Source organism: Takifugu rubripes, chromosome 8, assembly GCF_901000725.2.
Source record: "Takifugu rubripes chromosome 8, fTakRub1.2, whole genome shotgun sequence".
NCBI classification, from domain to species: domain Eukaryota; kingdom Metazoa; phylum Chordata; class Actinopteri; order Tetraodontiformes; family Tetraodontidae; genus Takifugu; species Takifugu rubripes.
Window position 1 is genome coordinate 9,254,814 of NC_042292.1, and position 17,777 is coordinate 9,272,590.

Below are 17,777 nucleotides of genomic sequence, written 5' to 3' on the forward strand. Positions count from 1 at the left end.
TAATGTGGCTGTAACAGTCCAATAAAGATGTGTTTGAATGTAGTGTGTAAGGTCCAACATTTCTTATATGTTATTGTAGGAAAATGGATTTCTTGCACTGGACTGAGGTAACTCAGACTCTTTATCTCACGTCCAAGCGCTCGTGCTTCAGGATTTGCAGCCCTGTCTGTCACGGGTGCTCTCTGGGGTCCCGATGTTGCTGGGCAGGTGCCAGTCTGGGGCGATAACAGTCGGAGCTCAGAGGCATCTCCTGCAGCCGCCTTTACAGATGCAAACATCCCAAGTGTCGGGTCGCTCAGGAAGGACAATGGTGTAAGCTGGGTTGGCCTCCGACAGCCTCTGGCTGATTTATGGGTTCTGAGATGAGGCGATAACCTGTTCAAGGCAGGTTTTGTTTGTGTTTGTGTGACATCCGCCTCAGCTGTCCTGGGATTCATTCATGAAGGCTCTGAGGTTGTACTTCCTGTTCGCCTTGCTCGGGGTTGGTCTTCATAATATCGTAATGTTAAATATCATTTTCAATCAATATTTTTGAATGTTATTTTATGTTTAAAAACTTTTTGAACAGTATAAATGGCTGCCAAAGCGAAAGGTGCTGCTACCCAGCAGGGGTCCATCCTCTGGTTAACACCATGTTAATGGATCAGATATTCCTGATGGCGTCGTTTCTGTTGACTATGTTGTTGTAGCCTGAGCGGCGAGTTATGTCACGGTAAAATTTGCTCTGGGACGATTGATCGCAGGGATTGATTGTGGTGCAGGACAAGACGATGGTTGTGAGACGTTTGACCGTCATACATCTGCAGTTCCTCCTCCTTTGCCTCTTCTTCTTCTTTTCTTCGCTCTCAGCAGATCTTTTCATTGCTCCTCCCACACACTGGAGATCAATTTGTCTAGCAGACAGAAATCCATGTCCCCCATCACGCTACCACTCCCCCCCACCGCCGCATCTCGCCATAACCTCTGTAAAAGGTCCATCTGAGAGCTGCAACATTTCTGATGACGTGTTTCATGAACGTTGGCATCTGCTGCTGCTCAGGCTTGTCCACAAACACAAGCTTCTTCCTGTTCTTATTCAATTTACAGCGCCAGAGTAGCGAGCGCAGGTGTCCCCTTGGCGCTTCCACTGAGGTGTTGCATCGAAATGTGAGGGGAGACAAAAAAGAGTGCACTCAAAAAACAGGCGGCCATCACCAGGGGAGGGGAAGGGGGAGGCGTTTTACAGCACGGTTTTTTTCCCACCGTTGTCTACCTTGGCCGAAGGAAAGACCGGCTCCCTGGTGGCCGCCGCCGCGATCAATACTACACAAGAGTTGAATTAGACCTCAAGTGGAGTGCACGTCTACCTTGGTGAAGGCCGGGGCCGACCTGAAATCCCTGGAACATTTACTTTCTTTCCACCGAGTTAACCAATAACTAGATGAAATGAGAAGGAAAAGAGCAGCTGTCTTTCCTGTTTCTTATCTCTGTTCTGTTTTTTATTTTTTTTGGCCCATTTCATCTTTTTTTCCTCGCCGCTCGCCGTTGCTCTCGGCGCTCCAACTCTCAGTATCTGTTTTGCCTTTAAAGATCCACTTGAGCAGAAATGAAATGCACAATTAGCGGATATCCAGAAGAAATGGGACAGGCACATGTGCAAGGAAATGCATGCATGTGGAAGCATTCTAACATGACACACACACACACACACACACACACACACACTCTTATTATTGACTGTAATCTCTCTGACACTGACTCAAACCTCAGCAGTTCTCTTCCTCAAGGAAATAATCAGTTCTGTAATTTCTGCCTTTTTAATCTGGGGAGTGAAACAATGAACCTTGTGTGTGATGTCACCACCCCTTGATTAAATCAGTTTTTACTTATCACGTCCTTATCCAAGAACAGGTTTTTTAGACCGCACCCATGTAAATACAAGTGAAGAATAAAGAAATAAATGTGCAAAATCAACAAATAAAATCTTAGATCACTAAAATCAGGAAGAGAAACTAAAATAATTGTCGTTCATCACATTTATCCTCAGTTATGTGTTTGAAATGAGAATGTTTGGGTGTTTATGGAGCAACAGTTCATCTTCAATCATGCAGCCCACCACCAGAGGGCCGAATGCGTGCTCCAGATGCTTATAACCATATTTTCACCAAAAGGTTTATCAGGTTCATCATCAGAAGAGTCTGTGGTGTTTTAGAACTGCTCCGTAACATCTGAACATTGATGTATTTGCATCAAGACAAATGATTTTAGCTGCTTTTTCAAATGTTAAAGATTTTTCTGATTGTGTTTGACAAATGGAGGGAGTCTTACTACACCTGAGAGGACTTTGAGTCATTTGAAACGAGCACGAGGTAGGGAGGTCTGCTCCCAGTGCAGCTGACGGGCAGAGGGGCGGAGCCTACCAAGGATGAATCAGGATGACACTCGCCTTTCCTCACCTTCTGTTTCAGGATAAATATCACCTCCGTCATCACAGTCATGAGCTTAACCTGGTGCACCTGATGCCCCGCCAACCAGTGAATCAGGTAGGTGCCAGCACCCCCCGCCCCCCCTCATTTCTGTGGGGCTCTCACACACCCTCCAACACACACTCTGTGGATCAATAATAAGCACTCAGAGCAGCTGACACCCTCGAACACCTGATACTGCACCCACGCATCCGCCAGGACCCTCCCCCACAACACAGCACACACTCCAACCTGGCACGGGAACAATTACACCAACCGGAGGGAATTACCCAGAGTTCCCCTCTTGTCCGGAGTGATATCTCTGAGGATTACAGGTACTTAGCTCCCATTATGTCTGCTCTATTACCTGCCTGCCTCTTAACACACGCTGCCCTCTTTGTGTTCGCCTGTTTGCACAGCGAGCTCTCCTATCGGCCCACTACCTTTTCACTTCTCTGTGGGTGCATTCAAAGGTGTGTGTGTGTGTGTGTGTGGGTGTGTGTGACTTCTGTCCTCAGGTACATGCTGTCTTACTTAGAGCCTTTTCACGCGACCAGTTTTAACAAACAACCTCTTAGTTCCTCATCTGCTCCTATCACTTGATCTCTGTCGAGTCTCACACTCTTTCTATTTGAAAGGCACACTTTGAGCAGGACCCCCCCCCCCCCCCCAAACACACACACACCCACACACACACGTGCACCCTCCGTCTGCAGACATAAGTAAACTGATCCCTCTGACAGTCAACTGGCAGCTTGAAGAGCCACCAGCACTGAGAAGGTAATTACCCGTGACAGCCGTACCTGTGTGGGTTTCACCTCCTACTGTTCCTCCTCCTCTCGCTCCCAACTACACTTATCACAGTTCCCATCTCACCACAGCCGCTGAAGACCTGTAATTGGAGGATTAGGGTGTTTAAGGTTCGATTTTGCCAGTGTTGCGGGTGCAGGGAGGCTCTCTCGCCACGGGAGGCGCCGTAGTGTTCTGTGTGAGGTCGCTTTTGTGTGTTCCTCCAAAACAAACTTCTGCTATTTCTCCACTCTCTGTATTTCAATTTCATGCTCTGACTCTTGATTATAATATTTCAATTAAATCCGCTGATATAAGTTCAGAAGAAGTGGAAGAAGAAGAGGCTTGTCTAATTGAAATCAGGAGCGTACCGACTGTGTTATACAGTTTAATGAGACAAAGTCCATTTTTCCCTGTTTTATTAGTTTGGAACAAACTGGAAGAAACAACTTCTTCCTTGATTTAGCTTCATTGGTTACATTTAATATGATGGTGTTTGATGACGTTTGTGGAGAAGGTGCTTTTTGATCTGGGCTTTGGACATTGACAAAGGCTGTTTGTTTTAGTTGAGTATTGAAGTTCAGCTCAGACAGTTTACATTATATTTAGAGTTTTTGTCTTTCTTGGTCTGTAAATGAAAATAAAAGCAACCTAAAAAACCTTTAGCTCCCTTTGGGTAAACACCTACTTTTCCTTTAAGTCCCATGTGAGGCAGACTGATATTTTCACATTTGAAACTGCGCTAAAAGCATGAAAACACACACTCTGTGCTCCTACACATGCTGTTGCTAATTTCAGGTCTTCTAAAGCCAGGTGTAAAGTGGTCCCCGAGGTGCCTTTTCATCAGGAATCAACAACCTGTTATAAACACCAGCTTCCATCTCTTTATTTCCACCGCCAACCACGACCATCTGGCACCAGGCCGCAAAAATAGACTGAAAATCGTTGTTAACAATTAGCAGCCACCGCAGTCAGCGACTGGCACAACAACCCACCTGATTTTTCAGAGCCTGCATTTCGTTGGGCCCCCCCGTCCCCTCACTTACCCACCAACCCTCATCAGGATGCTATCAATAGCCAGACACCTGTTTCCTGCCAGTTCAAGCTCGGCCCTGTATGGCTGCACCTGTGTGTGCTTACACAAGAGCCGTGGAGAGGAGCATTTATGTGGATGGGCTGCAGGGCTGATACGAGGCGCCGCTAATGCAATCACAGGAAGGACAGGGAGCACTCGAGGAGTGCGACGCAAGCCAAACGGTGGGCTGAATTCACTCAAATCAAATCAGGATGCAGATTCGAAAAGAAACCCAAACGGGAAATCTTTTGACCCTGAAATGACTATTCAGATGATTAAAGTGATTGGCGTGCACGCCGCCTAATCTCAGAGGAGACGGGGCGCATTCGTCCAGGGATGTTTATGCTGTCCAGATGGCCAGATAGAAACACACTTCCTGCCACACACCTAAAGGCATTTCTAGGGGATCTGATTTGCCAACAAGAGCCGTGACAGGAGGCTTGTTTATGTCGTTTTATCATTGTTGATTCCAGGAAAGCGAGTGAAACTGGGTGGTTAAATACCTCAAACCATCTCCTGACCCAAAGTATCAGCTTCCTGTGATGCAGGAAGCTGATAGCATCGGTATTTGATGACCTGGGAATGAGAGTCAGCAGTCAGCTGTATTAGCCTTGATAGCCTAATACAAGGATTTAGCCTTCTAGAGTTCCACTTTTGGGTTAAGGTTTTCTCTAAGATTCTCACCTGTAGCATAAATAAAGCTGCTAATTGCAGTTTGCTTAGTCCGAATACGTGCCTCCAATCCACCATTCTCAGCCCGGTTTTAATTGTCTGACCTTCGAGTGATGAGTCTTTTAAAACTGTTGGTCCCTCTTCAAACTCTAATTTGAGAGTTTGGGTTTCTAACAACTCCTTGTTGGCATTAGTTTCCAGTAATACTTTATTACCTGACCTGTCTTTGCCGGGACGGCGACCCTACTCCCGAGACTTCATCAGCTGGATCACATGACTGTGATAATGGCTTTCATATGCGATCCAGACTGTTGAGCCCTCTGGGTCAGACTTGTAAACTTTGTAATTTTGGGCTACTTGACTTGACCTCACAGTTAACCCCTCATTGTTTCCAGTCGTTCAGCCCTGACTGATGACTGGACTCAAAAACAGCCGGTTTTCAGCTGGGAAACCAGTGGCCTGGGTCTCTCCCACACAGTCCACCATCCATTACATCCAGCCCAAACAGACATGGAGGAACAAACTGCAGAGTCAAGCATGGAAGGGCAGGTGATTAATGCCAACACAGTGTTTCTGTTCCTGGCCAAAGTGTTATTGATTTAGTTTTGGAGGGGCGAGAAAAGGTTAGCATCTGCAGGCTGCGAGTTGAGCTCCTGTGATGGGAGGAGTAATGACCCCGCCCCCTCCCTCCCCTCAGTGGGAGCTGCTGAAGCGGTCAACCAGGAAATGGACCATCCCCGAATGCCAAAGTTCGCTCTATCCTTTACGGCGCCGATATGTGTGTGTGAAGTGGACATTGACCGGATATCGAGTGCGACACACTCGTACACCTAACAGCTAATATACGTGTGAGGTGAAGGTGCAGGCTAACATGAACCCACTTTGATGGCTGACAAAGAAAGCCCCTGAAAGAGACATTAGCTTTAGGGTCAGCAGATCACAGGACCATTACATTACTGAGTTTCTGCTTTATCTTCATTGTTAAAATTCTGTCTCAGTCTTTGGTTCACGCCAAAGAATAAAAAGGGACAAGACCCAAACTCTGTCATGCTAATACACATTTAGCAGAAGTGCATTTTTGCTGCCTGAATGTTGGGGAAAAAATATTGAGGGAAGGCGGGGCTAATGGACTCACTTCAGAAATAGTAAATAGGACATTTATTAAGCTATCAAAGTTACATTTGTGACAGTTGTTGCGCGCATGTTTGGATGAGTAAATTAATAAGAGATGTTGGGATTGATGGTTGTTTTACTTGGATGAAGTTTTACTTTATCCATGTGTCAATGTTTCCATTTGCAAACCTTTACAAACAGTAAAATGCACCTATTCGCTCTCTCTCACAGAGTTCATTTTCGTTCTTCCCTCCCACTCCGTCTCCTCTATTCGCTTTCATTCTAGGAACAAATGTGCCATAACCATAACAGTAATCAATGAAAATATCCCCTCTCCAAATTTAAGGTGGGGAAATAGAAACGCTGCTCTCTCCTGTACGTGCTGAGGTTTTGTTCTTGGAGGAAATTCTCTGATGTTTGTTTCTTCCTGAAACAGCATGCTGAAGAGCTGTCCATCATGACCAGAGAGAACCTCGTCATCACAGTCTGGACTTCCTCCTTAGTGAGGGGGCGGGGCCAAGACGCTTGATGACCAATCAGGATGTAGTGGGCGTGGCTTGAGCTGTTTCCCAAGTGTCCTGCTGCTGTGTGTGAGAACAAGCGAATATTTTCAAACTTTCTCACTGAAACACGTTGACGTCACATGGTGCGATATCTGATTCAGGCACTTTATTTCAGCCCTTCCGAGAAGTTCTTCTGACAGTAAAGATAATGTGCATGTCTGTCTTGAACCTCTTTGTTGGGTCTGAAGACTGGAGGAGTGTTGCGAGCGTCCACGAATCATCTGTGAGCTGAGCAATTTGCGGCGCTCTCGGGGACGGACAGATGGTTCGATATTCACAGACTCCATCTTTTTTTTCTACCTCTGCTCCTCTGAACTTCCTGTCGGCTTGAGTCAATAACGGGATTTGACTGATATGGATTCTTCAAGTCCACTCCTGTCAGATATGTACCCCCCACCCCCCTCCCTGCCCCCCACCAACTGCAGGAAACGGGGCCTTTTCTGGCATATGCGTTGGCATGTTGATTCACATGTAAATATTTGTCTGGTGTTTCTTTAAACTTGTAGTAAAGACAGTCGACGCTGGGATTAGTGGCTGTTCTGGAATATCCCTTCCTCCCTCTCCAGCTTCTCGTGTTTGCAGTTAGCATCATTTGGAGCAGATAGGTGCCATTACGCCTGCATATTTAAAGCCACCTAAGTGTGTGGAGCAGGTGGTGGACAATGCACTCTTGTTTTTTGGTTGCTGCCGTCATGATGGCAGATTTCATAAAGCTTTCAAATGGTTCAGAACATGGAGAAGTCTCACCGGGCTGCCAAGAACAATCCAGCCTGAGCCAAAGACGAGCAGCAGGCTGCAGGAGCCACCGGAGTGGGCTGTCCACGCACCTTTCTCTGCAGCTGAAGATTTCCAGAGAAATAAAATACCTGCCTGAAGGACAGAAGGAAGACCCAACACGGGGCAAATTAAAAAGTCACATGACCCAGATGGTCACGTGATCACAGATCTTCAGAGCAATCAATCAAAGATGGAATTTAACAGTCGTGTAGAGGAACTCAACAGGGACGAGTGTCCCATCCATCCATTCACAGATGTCAGACACACACACACACACACACACACACACACACACAGAGATAGGCACACGTAGCTGACCAAATCGCCTGATTAAAGTCTTGATCCAATAAGAATATTGAGAATGGAATTTTAGATTTTTTTTGCTCAATAAATTATTTGTTTCTGCCTGAGCAATAATTTACACATCAGCTTTTTCAGGTATGCAAGCAGTTCTTCAACCAATGAAACTGTTGTGTCGGGTGGCGATGTGTAAAAATCTGTTATCTTTTTAAATCTGTTTATCTGCTTCGATAAAGTATGATAAAAATGATATATAATGTGCAAAATAAGCAAAGAAAGAATGACGTTTTTTATCAAAGAATAATACACTTACACACACACAAATGATGGGAACAATGGTTCCTTTGACACATAGCTACAAAGAGAGAATAGTTACAGAAAGATGCCAGAAGCACACTCAGGGCGCACGCACGTACACACACACACAGGCACACACACACACACACAGGCATGCACGCGCACGCGCACACACACACACACACGTAGTTGGGCTCCTCGCACACGAACAAGAGAAGAAGAGAAGTACTTAGAGAAGCCCTGACACTGCTTGTCACAGTCAGAGGCCTTGATCAGGATTTGCTCGCAGGACCTCCTACTCAGCACACACAAACACACACGAGCTCAGGGAGGGAAGCAGTGGGGGTAAAAAAAGCTGAGGGCCATGTTGGAGGAGAAAGGGGAACCCGGCAACATCTGCAGTCTCCGTTGTTGATAGCGTTGCTGCCAGCTTGGAGTCAGATCACAGGACTGGAGAGGCTGCAGTCTGGGCTCTACCTCTTGGCCAACCTCTCTCCTCCTCAGATCCGTACTTCCAAACCTCCTAGCTACCACCTGTTAGTTAATTTGCAGCAACGGAAAGGACACCGTGATACTGTGAAGTTAAACTCCTTCAGTGCATCTCTCTTCCTCTGTGTCGAGAACGCTCTTGGAGGTTCATACACCCACCACAGTTTTTCTGGGCTTGGAAGGGTTCAGGGCAGTTTTTCATCTCCATCTTGCCTTTGAGTGGAAGCTTTGATGTGAAGAGCAGTGTCACAAATCCTGGTCCATTTACCAACAGAGGCGATCCCCTCACTTGGCGTTTGGCACAAACCCGCGTGGCTAACGACTTGAGGTACTTTAATTAGGCCAAAATGTGTCTAATGATCCAGCGTCACCTGCAGATTTATCCCACTGAAGAAAAAACTACGGCGAATGCTTCAGTTGCAAAAATTTCAAAACGGTTTAGTCTCTTTAAGCAGTCTTCTAATTCCCTGCTAGAAGGACACGCGTGGGAGTGGCTCCAGTCTATTTGGAGGAATCCCTTTGGATCCACTCTGTCATCCAGGCTCAACCGCTGATGTGGTGAAAATCTAAAATGTCTAAGATCGGAATTTCCTGATGTCGACACAAACACAGTCAATTATAAAGATATTCCCTGCGTCACAGTTCGCTTGGATATTCTCCACTCTCAAACTCTGTTCCGGTGGCTAAAACATCAAATGATGTAGTTGGAATCTATCTGAAGCAGTTTAATGGTGCAGATCTGTGATTTATCATCTAATTGGCTTTAAATGCAGGCAGTGAAGTGAAGCCGCACTCTCACAAACGGACAAAACAAAGTTCACATTGTTGGTTATACTCTCAAAGTTGGAATCTTACATCCGTGTGGATTTCCAGCAATAGCTAGCATGCTTTTTTGTGTCAACATTGATTTTTCTCTCCCCTACGGCACCCCCCCACCCCCTCTGCCTTTAATAGAAGTCGAGATGCTTCAAAGTCTCTTTGCCCAAAGCAAACTTGAAAATCTTGCTTTTTAAAGCGCCATTTCTTGCTGGTAGTTGTCTCATCTGGTGAGGGCGAACGAGGGGGAAACCTCTGAAGGTACCAGCGGTAGCACATGGACACAAACTCCATCTAGGTGTGTGAAGTTCTGATGGTTGTGTCCGACTCTAAATCAATGCCGTAGCGCCCTTAAGCCTGCAGCGTCTGTGTTTGTACAGGACCAAGGTGTTTCCAGACCCTAAATCAAAGACTCGCTCCCTTCACAGATTGCGCGCCAGACAACTTTCTCCCAGCCAGGCCAAACAACGGCGGTGCAACTTCACAGAAGTCTGGAGGAGTTGTTCTGCTGTCTGCTCAATTACAAGTTGTTTTTTCCCCGCCTGTGTCTTCCTCCTTGCGGAGCGCGCCGAGGTGTTAGCAGTGAACTGAGAAGGGCTATCTGTGCTCCATTATGCAGGTCTGTTCCTGTGTTGTCTGTTGCTGTCTCTTCACACCTCGGATTGCATCGTGCCCGTCCAGAGACACAAAAACCACACACCTCATGCATGCAGAGAGAAGTGAACTCTGGCAACCTCTGCGTTTCTAATGCCAAGGTGTAAGGCTAAGAGGTGCCTAACTCGTTCTTCGCCCCTTAGGCCATGCAGACATGTTTGAACCGACAGGAAAAGTGGTTGTGTGATCCAGGGAGGCTTTGCAGGCTGTGTGGGCGAAGCTGCTGCTGCCGCCTGTGTTTTGTTTGTCTCTGTTCCGTGGCGATGAATGGAGAGAACTGTTAGAGCAACGGTTAGAGGACATCTGCATATCTGCAGGGGTCAAGGTGCTTTCATGGGATTAACTGTGAACCAGTTGGACAGCCCCGTCCCAAATCTGCTCCCAAACACTTGATTCACCTGTGTACACTCTGGGGCGCTCTCCTGGAATTCTTCCCTCAAATTATTGGAAGGAGACAAGGAGCGATTCCTCAATCTTTGACTGGAAAACCGTGTGACTGTGCCATGGTCCTGCAGTTTAGCAATAAAAAACCTGGGACAAGTTTCCGCTTCTTCTCTGACCTGTCCCAATAATCTCAGCATATTTCACTGCTAACTCTTGGCTGTCTTGCTAACATCCTAAAACGAGCACCCGGAGAACCTTGCACTTGACAAAGATATCCAGCCGAGCACAGTCTCCACAGTGCTTCCTGCCAGTATTTATCCAGCCATTTTCCACATCCATAGTGATCTCAGTAGAACCTCGCGGGAGGATTTCCTATAAGATGCACTCAAGTTGCGAGCTCACACTGCGTGATCCCAAACAGCACAAACCAGGAAATGAAAGTCGACATTGACCAGCCGGCCCACATCTAAACCCACTTGTACGACACAGCAGGAGCCGCTCTGCTCCTCTGACCCCCTCCTTCACCGCAGATATGAATAATACATGCCCCCCCCCCCTACCTGGATCTATGTGCACATGTGGGGTCGAGCAGACCGAGCTCGCACACGGAGGAACACACACACAGTCGACGCAGGAAAGCAGCCAGCAAGCCTGGCCTCTGAGGCCTGACCCTGCCAACGTTTTCTACACGCAAAACACACACACGCACAAGCCTCTACATGCACTGTACACTCATCCACACATCTGTACACACACACATGCAGTGTGTACCTTGGAGGCAAGGTTGGGGGTTAAAGTGAGCACTGCTGGCTATAAGGTGAGCAGCTGTGCAGGGCCGTGGATAAAACGGGAGCATCAGAAGGCCGACGCTCAGCATCTGTGTGTTCGGTCTCAGACACAATCAGAGACGTGTGTTCGATTACTGATGATGTTCTATTTCCATGGAACCGAACTTGCTTAAGTTGTTTACCCAGTTACACATTAGAAGCTCTCTGGTTACCGTCACCATTCAAGTGGAATCCTCTGTCTTCATATGATATCATTTCAGAGACTAAGACACAGCTTAGAGAAGTCCCTGATCACGATGGCCCCTTCAGTTGAGTGGGGGGGCTCAGGAACCTCTCGGGTAGGCCTCTGTATGCTCACGTGCCATCAAGTGTGAGCCATCTGAGGTGTAACGTTCCAGAGGTACAGGACTGCTGATTGGTTGGAGGGGGCGGAAGAGGCCAGGCTGCTTCTTCACCGGTGGTTTGTGTCATGTGATCAGTGCAAGGAGGTCTAAGACAGACACCCAGGTCATAGTCCAACCCCCTCAGGAATGATCCCGTCATCCTGGAACACAATATTTGTGCGACTCCTCATTAAAGCGCAACAGTGTATAAAAGTGAGAAGATCAAATAAATGCACTCAGTTTGGTGTTGTGTTGAAGAAGAGGGGTGGATCCTGCATCCTTTATATTTACAGTGTTATATTTAGGAATCGTGCAGGATTAGTAACAATAATCAGCCTGGTCAGATTCTCCACGAGCGACAGAGACCAGGTGTTCAATCGGAGGCCGTAATCAGCCTAAAACGAGGAATCCGTCAGCCTGCTCTCCTCCCTCGGGCCTGTTTTCTTCTCTCTCTGAGCCGCTCCTGGCGACCTGTGCAACACCTTCCCCAGGCCAGATGGTGGTGTCGGAGGCGTCAGGAGCAGCAGAAACCTGCCAGAACAATCTGCTGCAGCAGGTGTCGGCTAATTGTCTCTGCGAGCCAAGGCAGCGGCGGCGCGTGCCAGCGCTACCTGGGAGGGAACAAATATCTTCATTCTGCGGCGGCTCTGTCGAGGGAGCAGCCCCGAAACACAACAGGACAATCTCGGAACAAGAAGAGGGCGGCCAGCCGGAGCGAGCAAACAGCAGATGACAGCGTTTTCCTTCAGAGGAACAAGTGATTTCTTTTTTCTTCTGCGCTTTTCTGCCGCAGTGAGGCAGACACGCAGCTACAGTCGGCTGCTTGTCACTCACTGCATTAAAGTTCGCACAACTTTTGCCTTGTTATGCTCCCAGCTGCCATTCACAGAGACAGAAAATTCTGATTTATGCAGGTGCCGGCTTGCTGCTTCATAGATCCTGATATTCCCGTTGTGTATTTAGGGGGATTCTGGGAGGGATGTTCAGAGTGTCGAGGAGCAGGCCTCTAGTTTTAGATGCTTTCCTTTCCCAAAGGAAAAGTTGGCGGTGTGTTTCCCCTTTAATAAATCCTGATCAAATAACAGAAATGGGCTTTTATGATCAATCTTTTAGGTGGATGATTTTCCAGACCATCACACCCATGTAGGACTTCATTTTTCCTCAAACAGGAACAGCTGATGCATGAAACAAGCTAGCCTAACCAAAGTTCTGAGCTCTGATGCTGCTGCTGCCCATCACAACATCACATCGGTGAAGATGCTCCCCCTGACGGGCTGCATTTTAACATCTCAAATAAGGGTTGAGTCTTAAAAAGCTTCCCACGGTACCGATTGATCCCTGACCCGACTCTCTTCAGGCTCCCCTCCCGGTTCCATTAAGAGCGGTGTCACCAGAGGAGTTATAGCATTAGCATGTGTGGCCTCTGTTCTCTGTAAAGCAGGAAGCAGTCAGGTTTAAGTATCCTGCCCCCAACATGACACACACACACACACACACACACACACACGCGTTTGTGCTCCCAGACTTCCTGCTGCTCAGAGCTCGTAGGCTCAGCAGCCTGGGTCAGAGCTCCACATCCTCTTTACTTGGAGACTCTCCATTATTTGAAAGTTTTCCCTTTTTTTTTTGTAATATCCACAAGAGCATTAAAAGCAACAGAGCTGCTCGTGTTTTAGAATCGTTGCTCTAAACTGCGTCTGTGGCAGAGTTTCATCTCCTGAGTCACAGTTTGAATCTGTTTTGCAAGCTGCAAAGTTGCGTCTGTATAAGTTAGTTAAAGTTATCATGAGAAATGACAACCTGGGGGGAAGCTGTCCCCCTTCCATTCATCTCTCCTGCATCAAATGCAGTTGTGACTGATCCTGCCCACGATTGCGGCTCAACGTGAGCAGGCAGACGCAGCTGTGCAGAAATCCAGATTCATGTCTCAGCTCTCATGTTCAGTTGGATAAATGTCATGAATTTATCCCCATTTATCATAAAGCAATATCCCAATAATCTACTCCCTGTAGGTGAGGAAACACATTGTAACCGTATCTATTTATTTGTCTGGAAACATTTGGATTTGTCACAAGAATTTGCTTTCATCTTATTTAAGTTTTAATCGATTATTCGTTGTCCACTGGGATTAGACTCTAGATAACAAGAGTACCACTAATGCTAACGTTAGCCATTAGCCATTCTTCCGTCTGTATCAAGCTGGCTGCTGGATGGTTTGATGAGCTCTTCTCCACAGTTGTGAGTGTGGTTTGTTGACAATTCATGAATGATATACAGTATAGCAATAATCCAATACACAAGTTTCAGGAAGCTCATCTTTGATCTGTGCTGATAAAGGGTTAAACACAAGTTTAATTTAAAGCACTAAATACACCACAGAATCCAACTGATGTTGAGATTTGAACGTAGGATTCAGAATCCACCACAGGCAACATCGCCTCCAGAGCCAGATCAACCACGTCCACACCCATATTGTGTAGCCTCGGAAGTGTTTTTTAAAAAAAAATCTATTTTCTTTCTTGCTTTTCTTCATAATTAAAGTAGGATGGTGGCGCCAGAAGCTCGTTGGCCGGGGCAGCTGCGTGTGCCAGCGCGCTCGGCTGGAGATGAATCGGTGTGTTTAACTGTTTGTCCTCACATTACCTTCGCCACATCAGAGCAAGTCAAGTGCATCAATCCAATATGGTGTCATCTGCTGCGCGCTCGGCACAGGTGCTGCGCGAGGAAGTGCCGCGGCGCTCAGAAATGCACTCTGATGCGAGGCGTTCGGGAGGAAAGAAGCTTTGGTAACGGATAATGCATGTCATTTCCAGGGACCTCATGTATGTGCAATGATAAATGAAGTCCAAGCCAGATCTTATAGACGTGTACAAAGAAGAAGCTGATGTGGAAGCATCTTTATTCACTTCTCCCAGCCAATCAAAAGATTTCATTGGCTGCCTGGTGAAGCAGCAGGACTCACGTTCTGTCTGTCCTCGACGTTGGCCTTTGTCACGTTTGAGTTTGGCCACGCGACCAGAACCAGCCTCTGATCTGACCTCTGAACCCTTGATTCAGTTGATTATCAGGACTGATCAAATGTCTTACTGCGTAAAGTCGAAACAGAAATCTGTCCTATCGCTTTGCTCCTGGCTGGGTTTCCTGAGGCTGGTCCGACTGCTGTCAGGGGATCAGGTGTGATCTGTGATCAGGTGGGTCCGCCACCACAGGCCAATGAGGAACCAGAGGACACGGGACTCGGTCTTGTTAAATGGTCACCTCATTTTGTTTTGTCGAAATAAAACAGCAAAAACATTAAAACTGCTTGCTACCCCCCCCCCACACACACACACACAGACACACACACACACACACTTCCTTGCACCCTTGGACTCCTGCTAAGTCCCCGGACTTCCTCTGAACAGCCACGTCCTCCCCTGGCCTCTGCAGGGCCGTGGAGGCGGTTAGACAGAACCTCACAGTTGGCTGAGGGTCTCTGTGAGCCTGAAGATTGAAGGATGGACTCATTTCACTCTCCGCTGACTCCCTGGCCCCCCAAGTAGAGCTGGCCCTTTTCCTTTTCCACTGCCTCTGGAAAAGCTCCTCACATTTTCTTCATTTTTGTGACCGTGAACGAGAACTTGGTTGACACGTAGCTTCGTTACAGACCGAAGGCGTAAATCCTGTTGTTGTTGTTGTTGTTGTTGTTTGTCAGGTGTTCCTTCAGTGATCGGCCATTAGGGAGCTGCACCTGCATGTTCATAATTAGCCACAACATTAGCAGATTAGCCAGAGAACTGAGGTGGTTTGAGGCGGTGACGCCGGGTTTCTGAGGAGTCTTGAAGACTCTTGAAGCTAAAGTTGGACTTGTTTGTCTTCCCCTCATGGAACAAAGTTTCACAGCGTGGAAAACAGATAAAAGACGACTTCCTGCGGTTTCCGCCGTGACCACATTTATCTTCTAGAGTCGTGCGGCGGCGCTTCAGATACTTTATAGATTCCCGTGGCTCTTGGTCAGCGCCGGTTTACAACTGCAACAATTACAGATGCACCTGAGATACCTCGTCTGACGCCGCCTTGGCTTCTGAAAATGATTTCTCATCGATTCATAACAGCCTTTTCAGCGCGAGCGCCATTTAAAACAGGGGGCCCGATATCCGCCTGTGTCACCTATTGACCCCGCGGGGCTGCGGGGAATTCGCAGGACTCGATTGTTTAGACAAAGGTGAAATGTTTATTCCTATTAGCTGCCTTCACACGAGATACGGTATTGACCCAGAGAGAGGTCTGATCGGCGATCACAAATTACAGCTGCAGCGTGGACGCCGCTGCGGCCCCCCTCCCAGGCCGGCGAGGCGTCAGCGGGCAGAGCGGAGGACATGCAAACACAACCTAGAAAGGATAAGAAAAATCGATGGAGTCTAGTCAGATGTTAGGTAAGGCGTCCCCCAACGTTTGCTTCAGGGACGGTCGCAGTTGTTTAATAAGACCCCGAGCATCCGGGATCAATGAGACGCTTCCATTCGCCACTTTTGAAATCAATGCGGCCGCTTGATGCGATGCCTCCGACCGCGTGAGAGGTGTCTTCATCTCCAGGCGGGAGAATGTCTGTGGATTTTGAAATCTTCAAACAAGGCGCAAATATGTCTGTGATCTGGGGGATTTGTGATGCAATCATTGATAGTTTACCTTTAAGGAGATCTCATTGGCTGTTTGCACCTCCAGCACCTCATTAGCACGTAATGCTAACTCATCCCTGTTTCCTGTCATTCTGCTAATTTCTTCCTTTTGTCCTCACAAGTCTGGCTTTAATCACTCGTTGGGAACCTGCCAACCGAACACTGTAGTTAAATCTGTTCTCTCTTGTGGGACTTTGTGTCGACTCACGTTTAGCTGAAGTAGCTTCATAGCTGATCTAACAGTGACCACGTGGCTCTGGAGGAAGTGTGACGATGAACAAATGCTCCTCCAGAACATCATAAATCAGCTTATGCTGATTTCTCCCCTCCCCTTCCTGCCCCCGCTGTATTGATGCCCCCCCCCCTTCCCCCACCAGGTGGGACTAACTGTGGCCCTGCTCCTGTGACTCCTTTGTCATTTATCTTGGTCTGCTATGCCGAGCAGCTGACTGCACAGCACGACAACATGCGCTGATAATAATTTGCGCTGATCGGGCCCCTCTGCCTGCCCCGCTGCTACAAATGGCGATCGATCATCGTGCGGTACTTCTATCAACTGTCCCACACTCGCATGTGTTTGCGTCTGTGGGCCCGGGGGAGGGAGCGGGGACTGGACACACTTCTGGAATCGGCAGATTTGTCCTTTCATGTTTCAGGTCATACATTCTTTTCTGACCCTGCCTTGAACTTCTGTCCCAGAGACGAACCTCAGCCCACCAGCGCCGACGTTCCACTGCCGCTTTATCGGATCGACTCCATTCACTCACCTGTTCGGACCAGTCTTGTGGTTCTTTTTCAGTTTACTGTGTGTGGGCAACAATCATCCCTCCTATTTTTGCTTCTTCTATTGAAACTCGGCTGTAGTTTAATGCTAATCAGGAGCCGGTATTTTTATAATAGGGAAGCTTTAAAATGTTAAATGTTAAGTAAACGTTTGTGGCAAAATCCTCATCTTTAAACGTTAGCTTAGCCATTAAAATTGGTCATCACCATTCATCAGATCTGAGGCCTAAGAATCAGTTTATCTCATCAAATGTTGAAAAGGTAAAAAAAAAAGAAGTTAGCCTGTGTTGATGAACATTTTTTTTAGCTCAAACATCATTTAGGATGTAAATAAAAGTCCACTCTGGACAGGTTTGTTCCGGGTTTTGTTGGGTCGGTCTGCTATTGGCCGCCCGCCGCGTGATGACTGACAGTAAAATAACGATTCGGCCTGTGAAACCCTCCCTGAGTGCGTCTCTTCCAGCTGCTCCACGTTCGCCTGGTGTCCGCCTCATTCAGCGGCGGTGCAGCGTCTACATTTGCGTCCCACAGATAGAGTGTGTGCGATATTGATGACGCACCGTTTAATCAGCGCCATCGACCGGCTCGGCACCGGTGCCTTGTTCAGTGTGGCTGGAGGAGTGCTTAAAACAAGAGGGAGCGTTTGATTCCCCTGTCAGAGTTACATTAAGGACGTCGGGGTCCCCCCCCCATCCCTCCTCTCTCTTGCAACAGCATTGTGCTTCAGCCCAATCAATACTTTGCAGCAATTGCTCAAATTAAGGGAAAAAAAAACCGGAGGCTTGCTGAATG

General features: G+C 47.5%; 1 protein-coding gene across 1 annotated transcript in view; it reads left to right on the forward strand.

Annotated features, from left to right (window-relative positions):
* Positions 1–17,777, forward strand: part of LOC115250829 (uncharacterized) — a 213,705-nt gene that overhangs the window by 105,113 nt on the left and 90,815 nt on the right. The window contains exon 7 of the mRNA XM_029841038.1: positions 2,448–2,522. Within this exon, the coding sequence (XP_029696898.1) occupies positions 2,448–2,522 (75 nt within the window). The remainder of the gene's footprint in view (positions 1–2,447; positions 2,523–17,777) is intronic.